The sequence below is a fragment of the Antedon bifida genome, chromosome 10 (genome assembly GCF_963402885.1).
Source record: "Antedon bifida chromosome 10, ecAntBifi1.1, whole genome shotgun sequence".
NCBI lineage: Eukaryota > Metazoa > Echinodermata > Crinoidea > Comatulida > Antedonidae > Antedon > Antedon bifida.
Window position 1 is genome coordinate 4375825 of NC_136235.1, and position 21125 is coordinate 4396949.

At 33.4% G+C, this 21125-nt stretch overlaps 2 protein-coding genes and 1 non-coding gene across 3 annotated transcripts; 1 reads left to right on the forward strand and 2 right to left on the reverse strand.

The window, feature by feature from the left end:
• Positions 1-4: 4 nt before the first annotated feature.
• On the reverse strand, positions 5-9448 carry LOC144853956 (aquaporin-9-like). The gene is made up of 8 exons (XM_078711833.1): positions 9249-9448; positions 6745-6850; positions 5851-5988; positions 5583-5677; positions 3788-4011; positions 3108-3223; positions 2318-2371; positions 5-1966 (listed from the first exon to the last, which is right to left on the reverse strand). The coding sequence occupies exons 1-8, from the start codon at positions 9354-9356 to the stop codon at positions 1878-1880; spliced, it is 930 nt and encodes a 309-aa protein (XP_078567959.1). The 5' UTR covers positions 9357-9448; the 3' UTR covers positions 5-1877.
• On the reverse strand, positions 5109-5180 carry Trnad-auc (transfer RNA aspartic acid (anticodon AUC)). The gene has a single exon. It is a non-coding gene; the product is annotated as a tRNA-Asp (tRNA).
• Positions 9449-10887: 1439 nt separating the features above from the next.
• Positions 10888-20896, forward strand: LOC144854697 (ATP-dependent clpX-like chaperone, mitochondrial). Its single transcript, XM_078712641.1, has 11 exons — positions 10888-10950; positions 11699-11885; positions 12368-12613; positions 14027-14163; positions 15150-15324; positions 16249-16437; positions 16785-16949; positions 17107-17360; positions 17463-17762; positions 18515-18607; positions 19085-20896. Exons 2-11 carry the CDS (start codon positions 11813-11815, stop codon positions 19247-19249), a joined length of 1797 nt encoding a protein of 598 aa, XP_078568767.1. The 5' UTR covers positions 10888-10950; positions 11699-11812; the 3' UTR covers positions 19250-20896.
• The last annotated feature ends 229 nt before the right edge of the window (positions 20897-21125 follow it).

A 21125-nucleotide genomic window follows, 5' to 3' on the forward strand; every position in this document is an offset into this window, starting at 1 on the left:
ATATTTGCTTTACTTAAGAGAAAAAACAAGCCAATGGCAACTGCTTACATTTGACAGTGTCTGTTCTACCATTGCCTGGTATTAAACAAATCACATTTAAAAGCATCAAATGCTTAAACTACAAAATCACAATGTACAATTAGACACCAACATTTAAAATGTTGTAAACATATATAGGCCTACATTTTACATAATGGGCATAATAAATGTAAATAAATGTTTGGAATACAGTAATATTAATTTGTTGTTATATAAATTAAACACTAACATTAAAATTGCCAGGATTTAACTGATTAAACATATGCAAATTAAATGAATTTTACCCCAATGAAAGAGGTGAACCAATTTGATTTGTCTGTTGTACTTTTTCTATGATCTGCATTTTACTACTTAAAAGTACTATTATTAAAAATACAATAATAATTTATAAAAAAAGCACACACAATTGGACACTAAACATTGATAAATCAGGTGGTTTTGCATTTTACATCCATAATAAATATTAATTTACAACTTTTCACTACAGTTGAAATGATTAATATTTAAAATTACCTATTACACACTACAAATCTACAGGTGGATCTAGGTGTTAGGGGAGCTATTTTCAGTCTAGTAGTCCAATTGTAAAGGTTTGTCATATTTACAACTCGTATATTATTATGGGTTACAATACGTTCTTTCTACAGTATCTACATATATGAAAACATCAACACTTTCAAAACACGACTAAAAACCCATTTTTACACAGAGGCATTTCCTGCTTAAATTTGTCAAGCGCCTTTGAACATTATTATGGATACTGGCGCTATATAAATCTGATTGATTGATTGATTGATTAAAACAGTAAGAGTTAGAAGTAATAAAGAAAGTAAAATCGATCGAATATCTATAAAACAGTTTGCGCATACAGGTACTTTTTTTTAAAAATAATGTATTTAATCATAAACAAACTTTCCTTATGATATAAAAATGTTTGGAAATTCTTTGTCAATTGCATATTTCAATTTTAGTTTTTTAGATATAAAAGGAAAGTTAAATGAATTCCTAATTTGGAATGTAAAAACAATAAAATACAAATCAAAAGTAAAAAAATATATATATCGGTAGTAATTCAAATTTCCAGTAGTAGTATCGGCAGTCATTACCCTATTAGCACTCTTTAGTCAAATTGTTACAAAATAATCATACTGATTCAATTCTTTTAACCTCTAATATGGAGCTTCTCCGATGATCTATGACCTACACATATTGTGTTTGTTAGTTGTCACCTGGACCATAGAGATCTGTATGCCTGGACCCATATCATTTGGTAAAACTGTGGCAACAAAAAATCAGTGAGGAAATTTATCATCCCTGCATGCACACAATGAATTAGTTGGTACTGATGGTCATCTTTCTTGACCGTACAAGATTAAAGATGTATTGTCCTATTGCCATGTTATTCCAAAAAAATAAAAAATAAAAGATTTCGAAAAAAAGTGGGTCATTTTGAAGTATCATAAAAAAAAATCATTTAACTGAAATACAGACGTTTTTTGGTTCAAAAAATAACTTTGACTTCCAGTCAAAGTTTTCGATCAAAATATATCTGATAATGCAACGTGCTTGTTTGGCTACACTATATGCATAATCATAAAACTTCCTCGTGATCTGTGTGAAAACACCTTCTCAACCGTGACGAGTTGTAAACAATACTAATTAGCATCATACATAATGCATCTCGTGGTTTGAAATCTTTGTTTACTTTCGCTAGTGACAATTTCCCCGACGAAATGTAATCAAATTAATTTACCTGTTAATTACGTAAACTTGTTGTTTTTAGCTTTTCGACTTAAAGTGAATAACTTTAATATTACTTTGATATTGCTAATTTAAATTTAGAATACTTTGACCTTCATTTTCTGTGTTTCAAGGGACAATACATCTTTAACAGTTTGTTTCACTTCTTCACCACGAGAGGTGGAGTCTGAAATATAAAAATTGCCATGTTATTCAAAACAAATTCTTATACTCCAAAACAAATTATGAGATTATGAGTTGTATCAGACAACCTTTTCAATAGAAAACAAGTAAGTAAAACAAAGCTCAGCCAACCAAGCATATTTATAATTTATTGAAATTAAACCTTTTCATCAACGGATGCATGAAACGGGGCATTCTTAAGAGCATACAAATACAAAAAAGTTTACAATCAAGCAAACGGTTGACTGTGCTGATTAGATATGCAGTAGTCTATTCATAAAACCACTTGGATTAGGCTTTTTAAAAACAAAGCCAGGAGGAGGGGTGATGTTTATACACTTTATTATACACTCACCATCAATAATTTCACCACCATCAGGAACATCAGAATCCTCTGGTTTAGCATAATCTGAATGAAAGTAACACAAAATTAAACCAGGAACTGAAAATTAATTTCATAGGCTGTACTGTAGTTAGAAGTAGATATTAGAGAGGTTTCGCAATCTTAAACGGATACGTCACGCACACGTATTCGTTTTTCGTAAGCCAGTAAAAATCTGTTTCGCATGGCAACGAAATATTGAGGGCGCCGTCCAAACGTGACTGCGGTAAATTTGAGCGAAGCGCAGGTATGTGTTGATTGGCTGCCTAGGCCTAGCGTAACATCAAAGCGAGTGAGGACTTTAAAAACTGTTATTTATCAAATTTACCTGGCATTTTAGTAAATTACTTCAGTAAATTACTTTCAATAAATCTATAATTATATTATAATCATGAATCATTCCTGATTCAAATGCAATTCAAAATGTGAAAAATAGATCAAAAACTATACTCGTTTTGTAATTACGAATATGACTGGTATATTCGTCAACACGAATACGCTTTACGAATATGAAATGGGGATCAGCTCAAAAGTTTCACAAATGTGTGACGTATCCGTTTTCGTTATCATTTTCGTAAGGTTGCGAAACCTCCCTACTATTACAGGAACCAGAACACTGTTATGCTAATTACATTAAAGTAGGGCCTACAGTACTTATGTCGGTAGTATTATTGAATTACTTTTTTACATTATAGGCCCTGCTTGTTTAAAAACAATTGTAAAACAAAACTATTAACGATTAAAGGCAACAGTAATAGCTTACCATATGGTTTATGGTGTAATTCAATGAATACTACGTAAATAAATGCACCAATGATTGTTCCTATTACAGGTCCAAATATTTCTATTTTCCATCCACCAGCTGTTTGGTTATAAGGCCTACAAAACAAAACGTAATTTTAGTATATGATAAATCAATTTCAGTTTTTAAAGAAAAATAAATAATAATAATAATAGTTCATTCTTATATAGCGCATATAAGCAAGCTCTCAATGCGCTGAACATTATTACCCCAGTCATTTCCAGATCAAACACCTATGGAAACATACTCTCATATATGCAGCTAGTAATCAGCGCAAAGTTGTGTCTTGATCTAACCGGGTTCCCAATTATACACCTGGGTGGAGAGAGGCAAACGTAAGTAAAGTATCTTGCCTAAGGACACAAGCAATGCGGCGAGAGTTGGATTCGAACCTCGGTCTAACGATCAGTAGTGGAACGTCCAACACACAGCGCCACACGCTCTTACTAAATAAATACATGACATAACTAACTATAATAGGGAGCTTTTGATTTGCAATGACGGACAACTTAATTAGGTCAATGTGTGCATGTAGGAAAGTGTTGGTGGTTTCTAGGTCCAGACTGACAACAATCACTTGACATGACCTAGATTGTTCCTAAGTCGTTATCGTAAATCAAAGGCTTTCTTATAATACTCACGCCCAGGGAGTCTTGCAGCTATTGCAAAACAAACTCAAGATAATTCGTGGAGATATATCTTGTGCAAGGTTTAAAAAACAGTAAGTTTTGCGATTGGTTGTCAGCCCAACGGAGAAAAGGATTGTACCAATCATGAATGGTTGCAAATACTTTGGGGCATTAATACCACGTTCATCGATGATTGACATCACTCCTATCATTAGCAAGGCAGACTTTGTAAAAAACTAGAAAATATGAAGAACAAGATTTGTGTTTACACTGAACTGTATATCTAGGTTATGTAAATTGGTTGGTCATTCAAGATTAAGATTTGGTTTATAACACAAATACTAACATTATTATTAGCATTATTTAAAAAAACTAAACATTTAATTTAGTTCTGTTTTGCAATGCATGGCAATAAATACATGAGATATAATGATGTATGTATGTATTTCCATGCATACAGTACATAATTATACAAATAATGAATGTTTATGAGTGTAATGGTACAAATAATGGCATGATGTGAATGATGAAAGGTTATATTTCAACAAGGCGAATTCACCAAATGCCATTACTGTATTTGTACCATTACACGAATATAAAACATTCATTATTTGTTTTATATAACATCTAAATATATTCCTGTCATTTGAATCAAATAAAAGGTAGCCCTAGCCAAAGGCCTACATTTGATTCACATTGAATAAAACAGTAACATTTGGTTTTTAATATTATATTAAATATTATATTTATATGGATTTTATAAACACAGTGTTAATTATATCAACAAATGACCTAACAGGCCTACTAGCTAGGCTGAAAGGCAGCAAATACCAAATACGAAACTTCCGACAGGCAACTGGAACTCATCTAGGATAATTATATTTTTTCCAACGATTCCACGTCTTGTAGAGATGTTCTCATTAATTAATCAAAATCCTAAAAATGATCTAAAGCAAATTTAAATGTATTTTTGATCTAAATTAGTACATATATATCTCTCCAAGAATGTACAGTACTTCCATCGTGAAACCAGTCATAACTTTTAAAATAGGTGGCGCTGTTGTATTTCAAAAGAAAGAGATTTTTTTCCGTACACCAAATAAGTACTATTAAACGATCGTTTAATAGTGCATACTATTGCACACCATGTGACCCACAATCGTCTTGTCAAATGACAGGAATTTATTTAGGCGTTATATAATAACATATACATATTATATATACACTCATCAGGCAAAGAACATTAATTCTAAACCGCCCGGTGATATACTGAAATTTAATTAATTAATTTGAAAGGATAAATATGAGGAAATCTGTGAGAATGAGAAAAAGTCGCCCCAACCGAGACTCGAACTCGGACCGCCTGCTTGATATGCAGATGTCCTAACCATTAGACCACTGGGGCTTTCATGGTATTGTTCGAACTCGATTGGATAGCGACTCATATTATATATACAGTTACAAATAGTTCACACACCTTTCACAACACTATGTCATGAATCGTTAAGTATGCTAGTATGCCTTTCATTCAGAAAACCATGGGGGTAAGTATGTAAATTATGAGTTGCTATATTGTGAAATAGTAGTAAACCGCATGTCATTACTACAATGACATGCACCAGCATGACACAATGTAGCACACAGTTTACAAATTGGTAATGCATAACATATGTACAATATTTTTCACACATATTTGATCCTCGCATTGCTGCATATTGAAAGCAGGGCCAGGACCAAAACGTGTACAAATGTGAATATGGCTACTACTGCAAGAATGCAAAAAGCAAGATAGCAAAAAAAATCATACTGCTAATATGCTAGGAACTTCATTCTCTGACTTGCCGACAATCCTTTCATAAATTGATGCAAAAAAGCCTGTTTCGTTCGTAACTGGTACATTATCTAAAGTATAAAATCATAAAAATCAATTAATGTATAATATTTATCCAAGAATTCACTTACTTACATAAAAAGATCAACATTTTATACACAGCAGATGCTTGGAACCTTAATAATGAACTTGTTGTTGCTATAACTCTTTTTTTTTTTATTGTTACAGAGATAAAATACATTACCATAATTGATGGCATTCATCAGTATTGCACCACAAATTGCACCAAAGAACTGAGCTAATACAGCCGCAGTTAGCTCCTTTGTGTCTATTTTACCAAGTATCCAGCCCACCAATGCTATAGAAGGATTTAAGAAGCCACCTGTGAAGTAAAATATACATCCTTATTTTAATATTAGGGACAGGATGGTTAGGAGACGACGAATATGCTGTGTTCGCTAGAGCGTATAATCATAAACAGTCGACATAGCCTGTTATTAGTTATGCACCCTTTTTGCGCGAAAACGGCGACGTATCCCTCTCCCTCCTCTATCTCGGGGCGCGCCCTTCTGAATTGCTTGACTCTGGTGATACAGCATAAGCCTTCCTAGCTAGAGGAATACCCAGCTAGAGACCTCGCATTCAAACGCCGCGCAAATTGTATTGCTTTTAAGACAGCCATTTTAACCGAATAAAAATTTTCTTTCGTCAAACAATAGAAGTTCAAATATTATTTAGAGTTTTGAAAATTCCACTTTTAAGTGTAATTTGAACTGTATATTTAAGGTTATATGTACATTTCTTCTAGTCGTTCTCAGTAAGCGGGAAAATGGTAATTGTATCGTCCTCAAAAAATTAAGACGACGGAATTTCATGCTAAGCTCTGCCCACTTTGTTAAAACTCATGCATAAATTATCTATGAGCACTATCCTGTGGCCTCCCGTCCTGTTTCGTAAAGTCCCTAATGTTTACCATCACCTTTTATCATCCCAATTTAACTAAATACTGTATGTGTACTAGCCGACACAACCAGTAGTACATGAAGTCACATGAAAGTATCCGTTTAATAGGAGTTCCCAGAATAGGGGTTGACAGCAGCATTAATAATAATACCCATTAAAAAAAAACAAAGCTTACCATTTTCAAAACACAGACATAAACCAAGTGTGTAGCCCAGAGCTATTTGGAGGTTAATGGTTGTATAACTGCTTTCTGAATAGTTAATTTGATTGCATCCAATTAGCTGAAATAAATGTAAGTTTTCAAAATACATTAATAAAATATATACTCGTAATCATAACAAATTAAGGTTGAAAATAAAAGGAAACAATGTGTTTATGGAAATATAGTGGCCTTGCTATTTACTGTAGCTGAATTGAAAACTAAAATCCTTAGATTTAATATAAATGTTGTAGCCTATTTCCAAAACAGAAATATATGGCACCAACAAATATTTTGTTGGTAATGACTTAAAAATACAGTATATTGAAAAGCATTGTTGAAAGAAAAGATTGAAGCCATGAATTAATCCAACGAAATAACAAAAGATGCAACCTAGGCTGAGGAACCGGCCATCACCGCTCTGTTAGCCTGCAATTTAAGGTGCTTAGACCAGCCTGCCAGACCACCCTTTTTGGAAGTTAAAAGTTAATACAATAAAAAGCATAAAAAAAACGCTTAAAAAGTTGTAGTTTAGCAAATAGATACAATTTGGAAGTTAAAGTTAAAATCTACAACCATCTCCTTTGTTTTACCAACATTTAACTTTAAATTATTTGATTTTACAAAATCTGATATCAATTTACAATAGTCAAACTCATCATCATGCTTATCGCCTAAGATGTATCATCATTTGGTGATCTAAAATTAGAGGTGAAAAGGGAATACAACACAGGTGATATTACACAGCCTTGGGGTACTCCTACATTTGTTGTCCTGGTGTTAGACAAATGACCATTGGCTATAACAACCTGGGGTCAGACAGCCATCTGATGGTACTATGGCTTATCCCCACGTCTATTAGCCGACGAGCAAGAAGCACAGGGATAATGGTATTAAAGGCACTTGAAAAGTCTACATACAGAGATCTAACATATGATCTTGACTTATCTAAGTGATTACTGATCTTACTTAGGTGTGTTAAAATTGCATCATGTACACTTCTATTTGACTGATAAGCAAATTGATATTTGTCTTGAAAGTCTCTTATCTAGATTGATTGAATAACATCTTAAAAGTCATTGATATCACTAATTTCAACTTCCCTATTTTATTTTATTAATTAAAGAGACTAGGCTAGGCTAGTATTAGTAGCCTAGCAACTCGTACCCATGCCAACTCATACCCATCAACTCGTACCCAAATTTTGGCTTAATCATACCCAAAATGTTGGCTCACTCATACCAATCATGGGCTGGCTCGTACCCATCATGGGCTGGCCTGTACCCATAGTTTAATGCTATTTAAAGTATATTTATATTACATTTAAACCCAGTTTTATTACATTTTAGATACCAATCATAATGATCGATACTATAATAATAATAACTACTGACCTAAAAAGTATAGGCTTATGTACAGAATCGTACTAAAAAAGCACAGTTTGCACCCTATTTGGGTACAGTATATTAGCAAAGTTAATAATTGAGCCAAATAATCCATTCTTACTACTTGGTAAGAATGGGTACGGGTTGGTTTGGGTACGGCGGGTTAGTCAAAGTGGGTACGAGTTGGCATGGGTACGGGTTGACCAGCAGGGGAACAGACGATCGGGACCACGGACGATCGGGCCCAGAAAACGTGGTCCCGATCGTCTTTAGCGTTGGGCCCGATCGTCATACCAGTTGGGCCCGATCGTCCAGTGTTTTCAGAACCACGTTGGGCCCGATCGTCTTACCAGTTGGTCCTGATCGTCTTAGCGTTGGGCCCGATAGTCTTTCATTTTTAATTCCTAGTGCTATTGTCAACGTGCTTTTCTTGCGTAATAAAGATTTTAATTAAAATGGATAATTAGATTTTTTTTTATTTTATCATAATTTTCCCCTAATTAACACTAGGCTAGGCCTACTGGTTTTAAGAATTTCTTACCAATACTCGATTTATGAATAAATGTGATAGATTTTGATCAGTTGTTATTATTGTGTTTGTATTCGCGTATTTATTTTTTAAAATTTTCCAAGAATGTTTTGGGCCCGATCGTCTGGGCCCGATCGTCTTTCACCCTTGATGGGCCCGATCGTCTCACGATTTGGGCCCGATCGTCTGGGCCCGATCGTCTGTGGTCCCGATCGTCTGATAACCGACCAGCACCCAGCTACGTACGGACTAGGCTAGCCTAGAAGCAGGCCTAGGCCTAGGCCTGCCTACTACTAGGCCTACCCTAGGCCTAGGCTATGCCTAGAGACTAGGCACTGCATAAATGTAAATGTAGGGGGTTACCCCGGTGAACTGGTTCACACAATAGCCTCTGTATCAGGGGGATTACCACCTATCTGATAGGACAGTGATTAATTCACTATTGGTAATCCTTGGCCACAGTGCCTAAAGACATAAAATAAAATAAATAAATAAATAATGAATTCATAATAATTATGGTTTTGTTTGTTGAATAATCAGTCATCCGATGGTCAGATCATACTTACAACAAACATCAACATTCCAACAGACTCTGACAGAAATATTTTAGCCCACAGATTTCGCGAAAAACTTAAATGTTTTGGATTCAAGTAATTTTCATACCAAAGCCCCATAGTTGACACAAACGTACGTTCTCTATAAAAAATTAATTAAATGTAATATAATATATTACATTTAAATGAATGTTAGCAAATAAATATGCCTAATTAAACGATGTTTACAATCAATGGTCATCTTTTCAACGGGTTCCGTTGTCTTCAACAAGGCCTACAAATAGGCCTAGGAGGTATATTCAGAGCGTCATTTCGACGATCGAGCATTCTCTACTTCTACGGAGCGCCATTTATGCCTTTATTTACTTCCGAATTAGAAATAGTACTACGGTAACTGCTCCAGTGGACCAAATTTAGCACCGGTAGAGCACAGTGATATAAAATAGAAATAAGTCACTAATTTTAATATCTTTTCGTATGTTAATACACTGTGCTCAAATGGACACAATTTGGCGCCAGTGAGGAGCACAGTGATATAAAATAGAAATAAGTCACTGAATTTTAATATTATATATTAATTTAACATTTTTATCTACAAAGAAAAGATGCTCCTCTTTAATAATATGGATAAAATTTGTTAATAGATATCTTAAAGAACTAGTAGAAACAACTATATTTTTTAAAGATATATTGTCCCCCATTAACAAAATGATTTCAAATTGTTGTTGTAATTTAAAGCAAAATATACCTGTCTGTCAGACTGGCAATGGTTTTTGGTTAAAATTAACCGTTTCTTTTGTCTTTTTATAAGTGAAATAATTATTTTTGTTGATTTTTTCTACAGAAGTGAATAACTTAATTAAAACTGCAAAATGGCCTATTCAAAGTATGATTCTATTCATCTTTGTTTTTCATGTTTTTGGGGGACACTTTAAATAAAACAATTACAATAATCCCTGCCCTGAGCACTAAGGTCCTTAGGGTCGTTTCCATCATATCAGATGCATTGATATTTCCGCCTCATGATGTGGTGGAAAGGGGGACGTATAATTATGTGAACGCTAACACAGTAGCTCGCATAACTTTACCTCTATTCCACCACAGAACGTAATTATATATATATATCATATTTATGACGTAAATTGATGAATTACGTAATATAAAGCACGTATATAAAAATATAAACTATTAATCAGCTATTCAGACATTTGGTACTCTCAGCTAGCTCTACACTCGATTCATAAAAGTAGTCGAAGTTTGCAGTATTAGGATAGGCCTAGGCAGCCTTGCTAGGCCTAGGATTGTTTGGTCGTTTGTTGAAATACAGTATGTGTGTTTATAAAATATATTTAATATACCGTAATATTATTAAAAACCAAATGTTACTGTTTTAATAAATATGAATCATTGAGGCCTTTGGTTAGGCCTAGGCCCTACCTTTTATTTGATTCTAATGACAGGAATATTGGGTGTAGGCCTATATATATATAATTACTGTATATTGTCATGTGACATGTATTGTCCTCTCTAGATAAATTACATCAAAGAGTGATATATATTCTTTGATTACATCATCAAAAGAATTTTGATATCACAAATACAGTCAAAATAGAGGGCGCTGTGAATGATGTTGTGTTTTTCTGTGTTGTGATTGTGGTGATGATATTCCAATAAAACAAGAAAACAAGGATAGCCAGCCTACGTTTGCTGTTTAGTAAGTAATTATACAAATGTCTCTGCAGTATTGGACATTTTAGAATAGCTCTAAATTCAGATATTTTAAAAGAATATAAATATGTATAAGTACAGAAAATGTATGATTAGCCTGGACTGTAGTGTTGCCGCTCTAACTATAGGCTAGCTAGCCTCCTAATCTGAAGCTAAATCCGCTAAAACTACGCCTAGGCTAGTAGTAGGTACGTTTATAGAGGGCTAGAGAGATTCCCAGTTACCAGCTAGGCCTAGTTTAGGGCTAATGTTCTGAGCTGAGCTTAGCCTATAAGTACACTAATTTAGTTTTAGCACTGAATACCTGGGTAGCACTACATTTGTGGGTCAAGAATGACACATTTGCCATTGGTTGCGATGAAATCAACTCCCAGTATTTTTTGTGTTAGACGAAATAAAACACAAAATTTATTAGGCCTCCTATAATATTATTATTATCAATTAAATATTTATTATTTATTTTTATTAATTTTATTTCAAACATGACTGGTGTGATCAAAAGCATAGCTAGCGGTGCTCCATACAAAATATAGTTGATTTTATAATCACTAGGCCTAGGCCTAGGCCTATATCAAAATAAAACGTGACCAATTTCAAATATTACTGATTTAATCGTAAACTGCGGTTTAACTTAAGTCATATGTACTGTATGATACTACAATTTATTTTTGGGTTTTTTAATTCATTTTGTAAAGAAGTAAACTAGTATAATACAAAAATATTCTTTATTTTAGTGTTTTGTGCTGGTATATTGAACAACTTACTGAATCTTCAGTGTAAAGAAACACTTAGCGAAATTATTGAAATCAGAAACTTTGTGTGCCTATTTGTACCTCAAATAGTCCACTATGTCACTCACCTGTAGCAAGGTCAGACTGACGAGGTCAATTCTTATGCGTGTACGCCATACGCAATCCATTAGTGAGTATTATTCATTTATCGCTTCTTTCAGAAATAAAGTTGAATACAATAATATGTTTACGGTAATAGTATTAACTTGCATTGAACTAAGGCAAATGGCAAGTAGTCTACATTCTTGCATTATATTATAGCTACTGTTTTTACATAATGTTTATTATTATTTTATCAGATTATTTTATTTTCAAGTAGTTTTTGTTGCAACTGGACTGGGGACAATCTTCTATAATACATACCTACAAACTTGTGTTCAATGATCACTAAATCAACTAATAAAAATAAAAGCACTTTAAAAGACACTTCAAATGCAAACAAATAAATTGGAGTAAAGTTGAAACTGTCTTGACATTTCAGTTGGTGTACTAGGCAAGGAAAGTTGAGGCGATATAAAGTGAACCAGGCATATTTACACTGGACAAAGAAAGAACAGGCACTGAAAGTTTCAAAGTACTGTAGATGATAGCCCTATTGTTCTTATATTTCAGGTTCGAATTGTGTTCTATCAAATCATCTAATAAAATCTAAAACCAACAGTAGATCTTTAGTTACATCAGCAAGATATTTATGTAGTAAAGATGATGGAACCAAAGGGGAGAATCCCACAACGACCACTGGTGGTGGCAGCAAGCGGGTTCGTGGAAGTGGCAGCAGTAACAATGATGGTGGCAAGTCTGGTCAACTGTGCTGTCCAAAATGTGGTGATCCCTGCACTCATGTGGAGACTTTTGTTTGTAAGTTCCACAACTTTTAATTCTTCGTCTGATTATTATACTGTATATTATTTGTATTAATTTAAATCTCTGTTCAATTTGTGTAATCAGATTTTGCCTTTATTGGTGGAAAGGAAGAGTTTGACGGTTTATATTGTATATAAATGTATATGATTGAAATCAAATTACATATCAAAATCCATACGTCATCCAAACAAAGCCAGTAAAATTGAGTGGGACCAAGTTTACTGAGACCTTGATAAGGCATATATATCATTGCAGAAAAATAATACACTGTATATATTTGTTTTTATAATTTTGAGGTCACTGTGTTAACTCTAGGCTGTTGTATTGCTTTATGTAAATATTATGCAGCCTATGAAATATTAATCTGAACAATCCTTGGAACCTTGTTGTTGTAAACATTGTCATATCAGATCATACTAATACTATAATATAATACTAAACTCATAGCTTGACCTAGACACACATATATTGTATGAAGGATACTACTAGGTCATTCACTTCTATTGTGTTTACATTATTGAAGTTAAATTGTGGCCCGTTTCCAAAAAGGAAGGAAAAGTAAAGGATGTGATTACTCCCAAAAGACAGTTGTAAAAGTACTTCCTTCTTGGAAGCGTATAACCACAAACCTAACTTACCACAGTAGTAGTATAGTGTTTATTTTTCAGCATGAATGGAAATCTTTACATTGTATTGTATTTTAAATAGAATTTAACAGTTGTATAGCCATCTTTTTAAAAATAGGTGAGACTAGCCTTGTTGGTTATTTTACAGTACTAACTGTATGCTTTTAGTTGATTTACCATCCTTTGTTAGTTACATAATAGTTATCACTAGCCTAATCCAAGTACTTTGATCAATACTAGTAAGCAGGAAGTTAACATCCAAAATAAGGTCAATAGTATTCCATGATAGTGGCCTTATACCATGCTTGGTAGCATTACAATACTGACTTTTACAACTATTTGTATGTTAGTTATAGAAAATAATAATTAATAGTCCCTTTTTGCTTAATATTGTAGAGTAAATTAAATCATATAATTCAGGTATAAACTCACTTTGGCACTTAGCCAGTTTCAACATTTTCAGTTACCAATTATGAAAATAAATAAACAAGTAAATTGCTAGTTTTTTGGGCCCTGGTTCAAAGTAAATTGACTGTCTATTTGCTTTGTCAATTGTTTGGTTTTCATAATTCTTGTGATAAGATTAACATACTTGACTTACTGCTACATTTCTCTAGTTTGACAGACCTTGTATCTGATTTTATACGCTCTAGCCTACTGAGTACTGTATGTGTTCGGTTTAATCATGAAGTAAATGGTTTGGGTTTAATATCAGTTTAATTTTTTAGTGTGAATTTTCTTACTGAAACAATGCTTCACCAGTTTGTGTTTTATTTCGCAGCGTCTACACGGTTTGTGAAGTGTGAAAAGTGTCATCACTTCTTTGTCGTATTGTCAGAGACTGATACAAAGAAGACGTTAAAAGAAAACGCTACACAAGTAAAACCAGAAAGGTCTCCACCGCCACCACCAAAAAAGGTGCGTAACTTTTTATACATATTTGCCTGGGAAGGTCAAACTCTCAATGAACTTTCTTATATTCATAATTGTAAAACAAAATCAAGTCACATTTCAAATATCTAATGTCCCTTCTATTTCTAATCAATGGGACATCAATTACAGTATCTCAAAGTTGAAATTCTATATATAGGCAAAATATAGAAAAAGCAGTAATATGCCATGTATGCCATAACAAGTAGGATCCAATCTTGTTAATCTTCTGATATGAGAACGCTTGTTCAAGACATTTTTCTCATCCATAATTTATTGAGAATAACTAAACTAACTAATTTGAGAACTAGAAAGCCACTCCGAGAGATCATACCTCCGCCTACTGTAAAATTCTTCTACATCAGATTTAGTCACCTGAAAGTGTGTGTCTTAATGCTGTGTGTGATTTAGGCTAATTTCACTACAAGCATGTGTATGCGAGTTTGGTGTAAAGATTATGTAACCCGCCTTTCAACTAACAATAGCTTCAGCCGACAAACAATAGAACAGCAATGCGAAAAACAAACAAGTGAATTTGAAAAGAAATAGGGTTTTTAAACTGCTCGCATCAAAAAACTTGTACATTAGATCTATGTTTTAAAATTACAAATCACAAAATATAATTCTTGCCTCTTGTACAAAAATGTTTTTTGGACAAGTAGTTCTCGAGAAAATACAATTTTAGTTTACTTGTTACTTTAAGACTGCTCACTGGCTTTCTGTCCTATCTTTTAACACTAGCAAGTCTGAAAATAATTTTTAAAAGTGGTCCAGAATTGGGACCGTGGTCCGGATTGCCTCCACATATCTATCTGTTTTTTTCATTTTGGGAAAGATCTTATTACTTTTTGAGTAATCCTGCTAACAAACAAACAAACAAACACATGCGATCGATTACATATACCTCCTTGGCTGAGGTATATTTCTAAACTAACTAAATTGAGAATAACTATTCATGTTGTTTTATTCTATAGATATATTCATTTCTTGATCAACATGTCATTGGACAAGAGCATGCCAAAAAAGTGTTATCTGTGGCAGTGTACAATCATTATAAGCGAATCCATAATAACATCCCTGTAGCGCCCTCAAAGCCAGCACAGGAACAGGTTGAAAACAAGGCTCCTTCTACTGCATATTCACCAAGAGGTAAAGTTTTAAACTTATAAAAAAAAGTTTTTTTAATGCATAAAAATCACAGTGTAATTCAAACTGAATGTTTGTTATGGTTGTACAGTCAAGTTAATAGGGAGGTTTCGCAACCTTACGAATACGATAATGAAAACGGATACGTCACACATTTGTAAAACTTTTGAGCTGATCCCCATTTCATATTCGTAAAGCGTATTCGTGTTGACGAATATCACCAGTCATATTCGTAACTACAAAACGAGTATAGTTTTTGATCTATTTTGCACATTTTGCATTTGAATCAGGAATGATTCATGATTATAATATAATTATAGATTTATTGAAAGTAATTTACTAAAATGCCAGGTCAATTTTGATAAATAGCAGTTTTTAAAGTCCTCACTCGCTTTGATGTTACGCTAGACTAGGCAGCCAAACAACACGTACCTGCGCTTCGCTCAAATTTACCGCAGTCATATTTTGGATGGCGCCCTCAATATTTCGTTGCCATGCGAAACAGACTTTTACTGGCTTACGAAAACGAATCCGTTTTCATTATCGTATTCGTAAGATTGCGAAACCTCTCTACTAACAGTTGCAAACAAATATTGTAAGTTGTTTTCGGGTGCAAGAAATGATATTAAAGGCATAAAAATATTTATGAATATAAACAAAAAATATATGACCAGAGTCAAAATAACATATAACTATATTGTAATATTTTGTTTTCAATGGTTGTCTTGCTATTGTTTTGTGTAACTTAAATTGCTTCTAGATAGGGACCCCATTGAAAATAAGCTTGTTTAGCTTTATAGGGCATCCTGGTACTGTATGTTTTCTTAATATTGAGTACCGAATAAAACAAAACAGACTTAAACCTTCTCTGAGTATTCAACATATTTCACAAGGTAAATTGAATAAAACTTCTTTTTTTGTTGGTAGAATTACTTCAGATAGCAGGAATCACAAACCATGGTAGTGCTCTTGGAGCATCATCATCAGTAGGCCAACAAGCTAACCAGTCAGGTGAAGATGATAAGAAAACAAGAGGAAGTAATGTACTAGATGACAAAAGTCATGACTTAAAATTAGAAAAGAGTAACATACTGATGCTCGGACCAACTGGTTGTGGTGGGTACATCTTTTTTTTTTTCTAAAATCTTAGGAAAGCTGTAGTTTTGTTTTAAAAAACAGTACAAAGCATATGTCGTGTACTTTGATTGTGTTTATTCAATACTCAAATTATTTATTCTGTCTAATAAACTGTAGTTCAATAAAACTATTAATCAAAATAAGAGCCCCTATTAAGGAGACACCCAGCAAGGTGTCTCCTTAATAGAAGTGTCCCCTGAATAGGGTGTTGACCAATGTGTTTTCATAATATATTTCCCCTTGTATGTTCTTTGCAAGAAAGTGGTCTCTTAATAGGAGTGTCCCATAGGACAGCTGTACAGTATGTCATTTATTTTATATTTCAGGTAAAACTCTTCTGGCGCAGACAATAGCACAGTGTCTTGATGTTCCATTTGCTATTTGTGACTGTACAACTCTAACTCAGGCTGGATATGTTGGTGAAGACATTGAATCTGTTATTGGCAAGCTTCTGATAGATGCCAACTTTAATGTTGAAAAAGCCCAGCAAGGTAATTTACTAAGTATAATAATATCCATGAGTGTTTCCGTAACATAATCCAATGCACAGGTGCCACCTTATTAGTGAATTTGTGGTATCAACCAACATGGTAGTATTATTTGAATTTTTTTTTCATTCTGTATTTTGTGAATGTTTGCTTTCCATAGGAATCATATTTTTAGATGAAGTTGACAAGATCGGTAGCGTACCAGGCATCCACCAGTTACGAGATGTCGGAGGCGAGGGTGTTCAACAAGGGCTGCTAAAGATGCTGGAAGGCACCATCGTCAACGTGCCTGAGCGAAGTTCACGTAAATTAAGGGGGGAGAGTGTACCAGTAGACACAACTAATATTCTGTTTGTGGCTTCTGGTGCTTTTAACGGTCTGGATAGGCTAGTCAGCAGAAGGAAGAGTGAGAAGGTAAACACTGTTGTTTATATATAATGCAACCAAATTTAGTATATAAGAAGGTTTGCAACAATTTCATTAAGTTATATGTCACATCATCTTTCTCTTCAACAGTACCTGGGATTTGGAGCACCAGTAAGCGGTGGTCAAGGTCGACGGGCTGCTACAAACGCTGACCTTACTCACTTTGGTGAGGGCGAAAGCACGAGAGAAGATGATGCCGAGAAAGATGCTATACTGAAGTTAGTGGAAGCACGTGATCTTATCGAGTTTGGCATGATTCCCGAATTTGTAGGAAGGTTCCCTATCAACGTGAGCTTAACGTCACTTAATGAAGATATGCTTGTACGCATTTTGACGGAGCCTCGTAACGCAATTGTACCGCAGTTTAAATATCTTTTTGAAATGGATAATGTAAGTCTGTAAACTGTAATTTGTTTTATAGATGGGGTTGGCAATGCATGAAAAATAAATAAGTTATTTTAAACAATTGGTGACTGATTGAATGAAGGTTATCACAATAGGTTTGTAAGCATGTTCAATAATAGGGAGGTTTCGCAACCTTACGAACATGATAACGAAAACGGATACGTCACACATTTGTGAAACTTTTGAGCTGATCCCCATTTCATATTCGTAAAGCGTATTCGTGTTGACGAATATCACCAGTCATATTCGTAACTACAAAACGAGTATAGTTTTTGATCTATTTTGCACACTTTGCATTTGAATCAGGAATGATTCATAATTATAATATAATTATAGATTTATTGAAAGTAATTTACTAAAGTAATTTACTAAAATGCCAGGTAAATTTTGATAAATAGCAGTTTTTAAAGTCCTCACTCGCTTTGATGTTACGCTAGGCCTAGGCAGCCAAGCACAAAGCAACACGTACCTGCGCTTCGCTCAAATTTACCGCAGTCTTTTTTGGATGGCGCCCTCAATATTTTGTTGCCATGCGAAACAGATTTTTACTGGCTTACGAAAAACGAATATGTGTGCGTGACGTTTTCCATAGATTGCGAAACCTCCCTATTGCTTTCTCTATTCTTTTAGTGGCAATTGTAATGAAACTGTCACTGTTAAACATTATCTGGCAAGGTTGTGAAATCGATACATTTAAGTCTGTAATATATTTTACTGTTTGTTTGGTTTGTTTTTAGAGTACACTTGAAATTATACCAGAAGCAATGAAAGCTATAGCTCAGCAAGCCCTTGATCGAAAGACAGGAGCAAGAGGACTTAGGTCAATCATTGTAAGTTAGAATATAGTCCAAAACCCTTGACCTGCAGTATTTCTTGTGTAAATTGCCTCCTTTTTTATATATAATTATCATTGGTTTTATACTTTTATACAAATTTTAATATTGAGAAAATGTAAATATCTTTGTAATTCAGCTAAGGCTGCGATGATGATAGTGAAATAAATGAAATGAAAAAAAGTAACGCAAAATTCAATTCTTGTTTTCATAGTAGGAAACCATAGACCATTTGAATTTCTAGAAAATTCTTTTTTTTTTACGGTCACAATGCATGTGAACCATTTAGAGCATCGCAAATTTCAGTAAAAGGGTAATTATTTATTAAAGCAGGAATGTGTTATATCTGTTGCTCAGATTCAGTTAATTTTCATTTTATATTGTAATTATAAACTAAATTCTGTATGTGGCAGATTGTGTTTATGTAAGAAATAAAAAATCATTCCATCAATGTATCATCCTTTTATTTCATAGGAGAAAATTCTACTAAATGCAATGTATGAAGTGCCCGGTTCAAACATCAACAAAGTGACTGTGGACGCTGATGTAGTTGAAGGCCGCAAAGATCCTATATATACAAGAGAAGAAAGTTCCACCACAGAGGATGACAACAGCAATGTAGAAGCGCAAAGGAACTAAATTACTTTTTTAATATGTAAAGCTTGTATCTTTTTGTACAGTTTATTTGGACTGTGTAGACAGACACTGTTGTTGTAATATACATTTTATCAATAAACAAAATATAAAGTGCGTGACAACAAAGATATAGTTCAAAATATAAAAAAATGAATCACAAAAAAAATATTTTTTCTTTTTTCAGACATACATTTTAGGTATCATTTATATAATTATTATCTGCAAAATATGCATAGGATGATAATAGGGAGCTTTAGATTTGGTGATGTAGAAACATTTGTCATTGTGACTTGCTATTCATTGACACAGTTTTGGTTGTTTCCAGGCCCAGGCATCAACCGATAACACAGCAATGCACAAGTCATTGCTCATCACACAAATCGAAGGCTCCCTATAATTGTGGTGCAGTCAGCATTTTCTAGGATAAAGCATTAATTAATTATTTTGATATTATAAGGCATTTGGTATGCTGCATTTATTTCACAACCTTAAGCACCATGTGCTGTATTTAAACCTTTCTGTTAAGCGTACTCTTTCTATTGAAAAAAAGTGCCAAAAATAAACTTGTTTTTTAATTAGTGTCAGAGTGAGTAAAAATATTTTAAAACAGAAGCATTATTGATAGTTGTAAACTTAATTTCTGGAATAAATAAAAAATCATAAACTCAATTTTAATTTGAACATTATAAGTTGCCAAAGGTGTAAACCTTATGTTATAAGAGCCATGGTACTTATTTCATTGACATATGAAATACAGAATACAGTATTTTGGTCAAAAATGTTATTCAGTCCAAAATTATAGGGGAAAAAGTACAGTACAAATAATGCTCTATGTTTTACCTTAGATACTGTGCTAAATTAGAGGCATATATAAATGGTGTTTTTTTTTTCAAATATTTGTTTGTATAAATTGTGAATAAGAATAACCAAGAGTAATTTGTGATTGTGTTATAGATTATGAAAGAAGGTATATAAGTTACTATTACCTTGTTTTGGTATGCAACAAATTTACAGGTTGAAGACCCCTTCCAACAGTTTGGACTTTAATTAGAGTTATTTTAATTAAGAAACACATACAGTAGAACCCCTATTAAGGAGACAATTGTTAGTAACCAAAAACCTCTTTGCTTATCTCCCCTGAATAGGTGTTGGTTACTAAAAATATATTTCCTCTAATTGATTTTACATGAAAGTGGTCCTTTCATAGGTGTCTCTGAATAGGGATGTACCATGAATAGGGGTTTCCCAAAGGAGGGGATTCTACTGTATGTTGAGTTTATGCGGATCACAGAACAGACATTTTGTTTTATATGGTTGTCATTTAAGTCACTGAAAACAAGGTGTTTTAAAGTGTATTGAATTCCTTTGTTACAGCAGTTTGTTATTATTATTATTGATATGTGATCATTTGAGATATCTGTTTTAATTATTGTTTTATTTATTCTAGGCCTACACAATTATTCACTATAATTCAGAACATTTATGTCAATTTGTGCTTCCATGAAGAGTTTAAGAAAGTACTAGATATTGATCTAGGCATCATTTAATTATCAAGTTCAAGACTTATAAATTATTTAAATGTTTAATTATTTACATTATTGTTTTGTCTCTATGGTAAAGTATTTTATTAAATATATTTAATAAAATTTATTTTTTTGTCTTTGGTCATTTGTACAACAAAACATTAGCACTGTATACACCTATTTAAATCGCAGCTCACAATTGACTCATGAAGATCACACAAAACTGTGTAATCCATCTGTTATTATACAAGTAAACAAATACAAAATGATAATAAAATCAGTGATGTAGACACAAGAAATAAAGTGGTCTGGTTTTCGCAAGCTCAAGCCTTTGGGTTGTCAAAGGCCTCTCTGAA

What these genes read in the sequence shown, in the direction of transcription:
- LOC144853956 (XM_078711833.1), bottom strand. Translation starts at nt 9,356, where the DNA reads ATGGGGCTTTGGTATGAAAATTACTTGAATCCAAAACATTTAAGTTTT. An exon ending in AAGTTCCTAGCATATTAGCA is followed by an intron (nt 4,012 to 5,582) that starts GTATGATTTTTT and finishes CATATTTTCTAG; the next exon opens with TTTTTTACAAAGTCTGCCTT. An exon ending in TGGTGGTGAAATTATTGATG is followed by an intron (nt 1,967 to 2,317) that starts GTGAGTGTATAA and finishes TTTATATTTCAG; the next exon opens with ACTCCACCTCTCGTGGTGAA.
- LOC144854697 (XM_078712641.1), top strand. Translation starts at nt 11,813, where the DNA reads ATGTCACTCACCTGTAGCAAGGTCAGACTGACGAGGTCAATTCTTATG. An exon ending in CACCGCCACCACCAAAAAAG is followed by an intron (nt 14,164 to 15,149) that starts GTGCGTAACTTT and finishes TTTATTCTATAG; the next exon opens with ATATATTCATTTCTTGATCA. An exon ending in GAGGACTTAGGTCAATCATT is followed by an intron (nt 18,608 to 19,084) that starts GTAAGTTAGAAT and finishes TTTATTTCATAG; the next exon opens with GAGAAAATTCTACTAAATGC.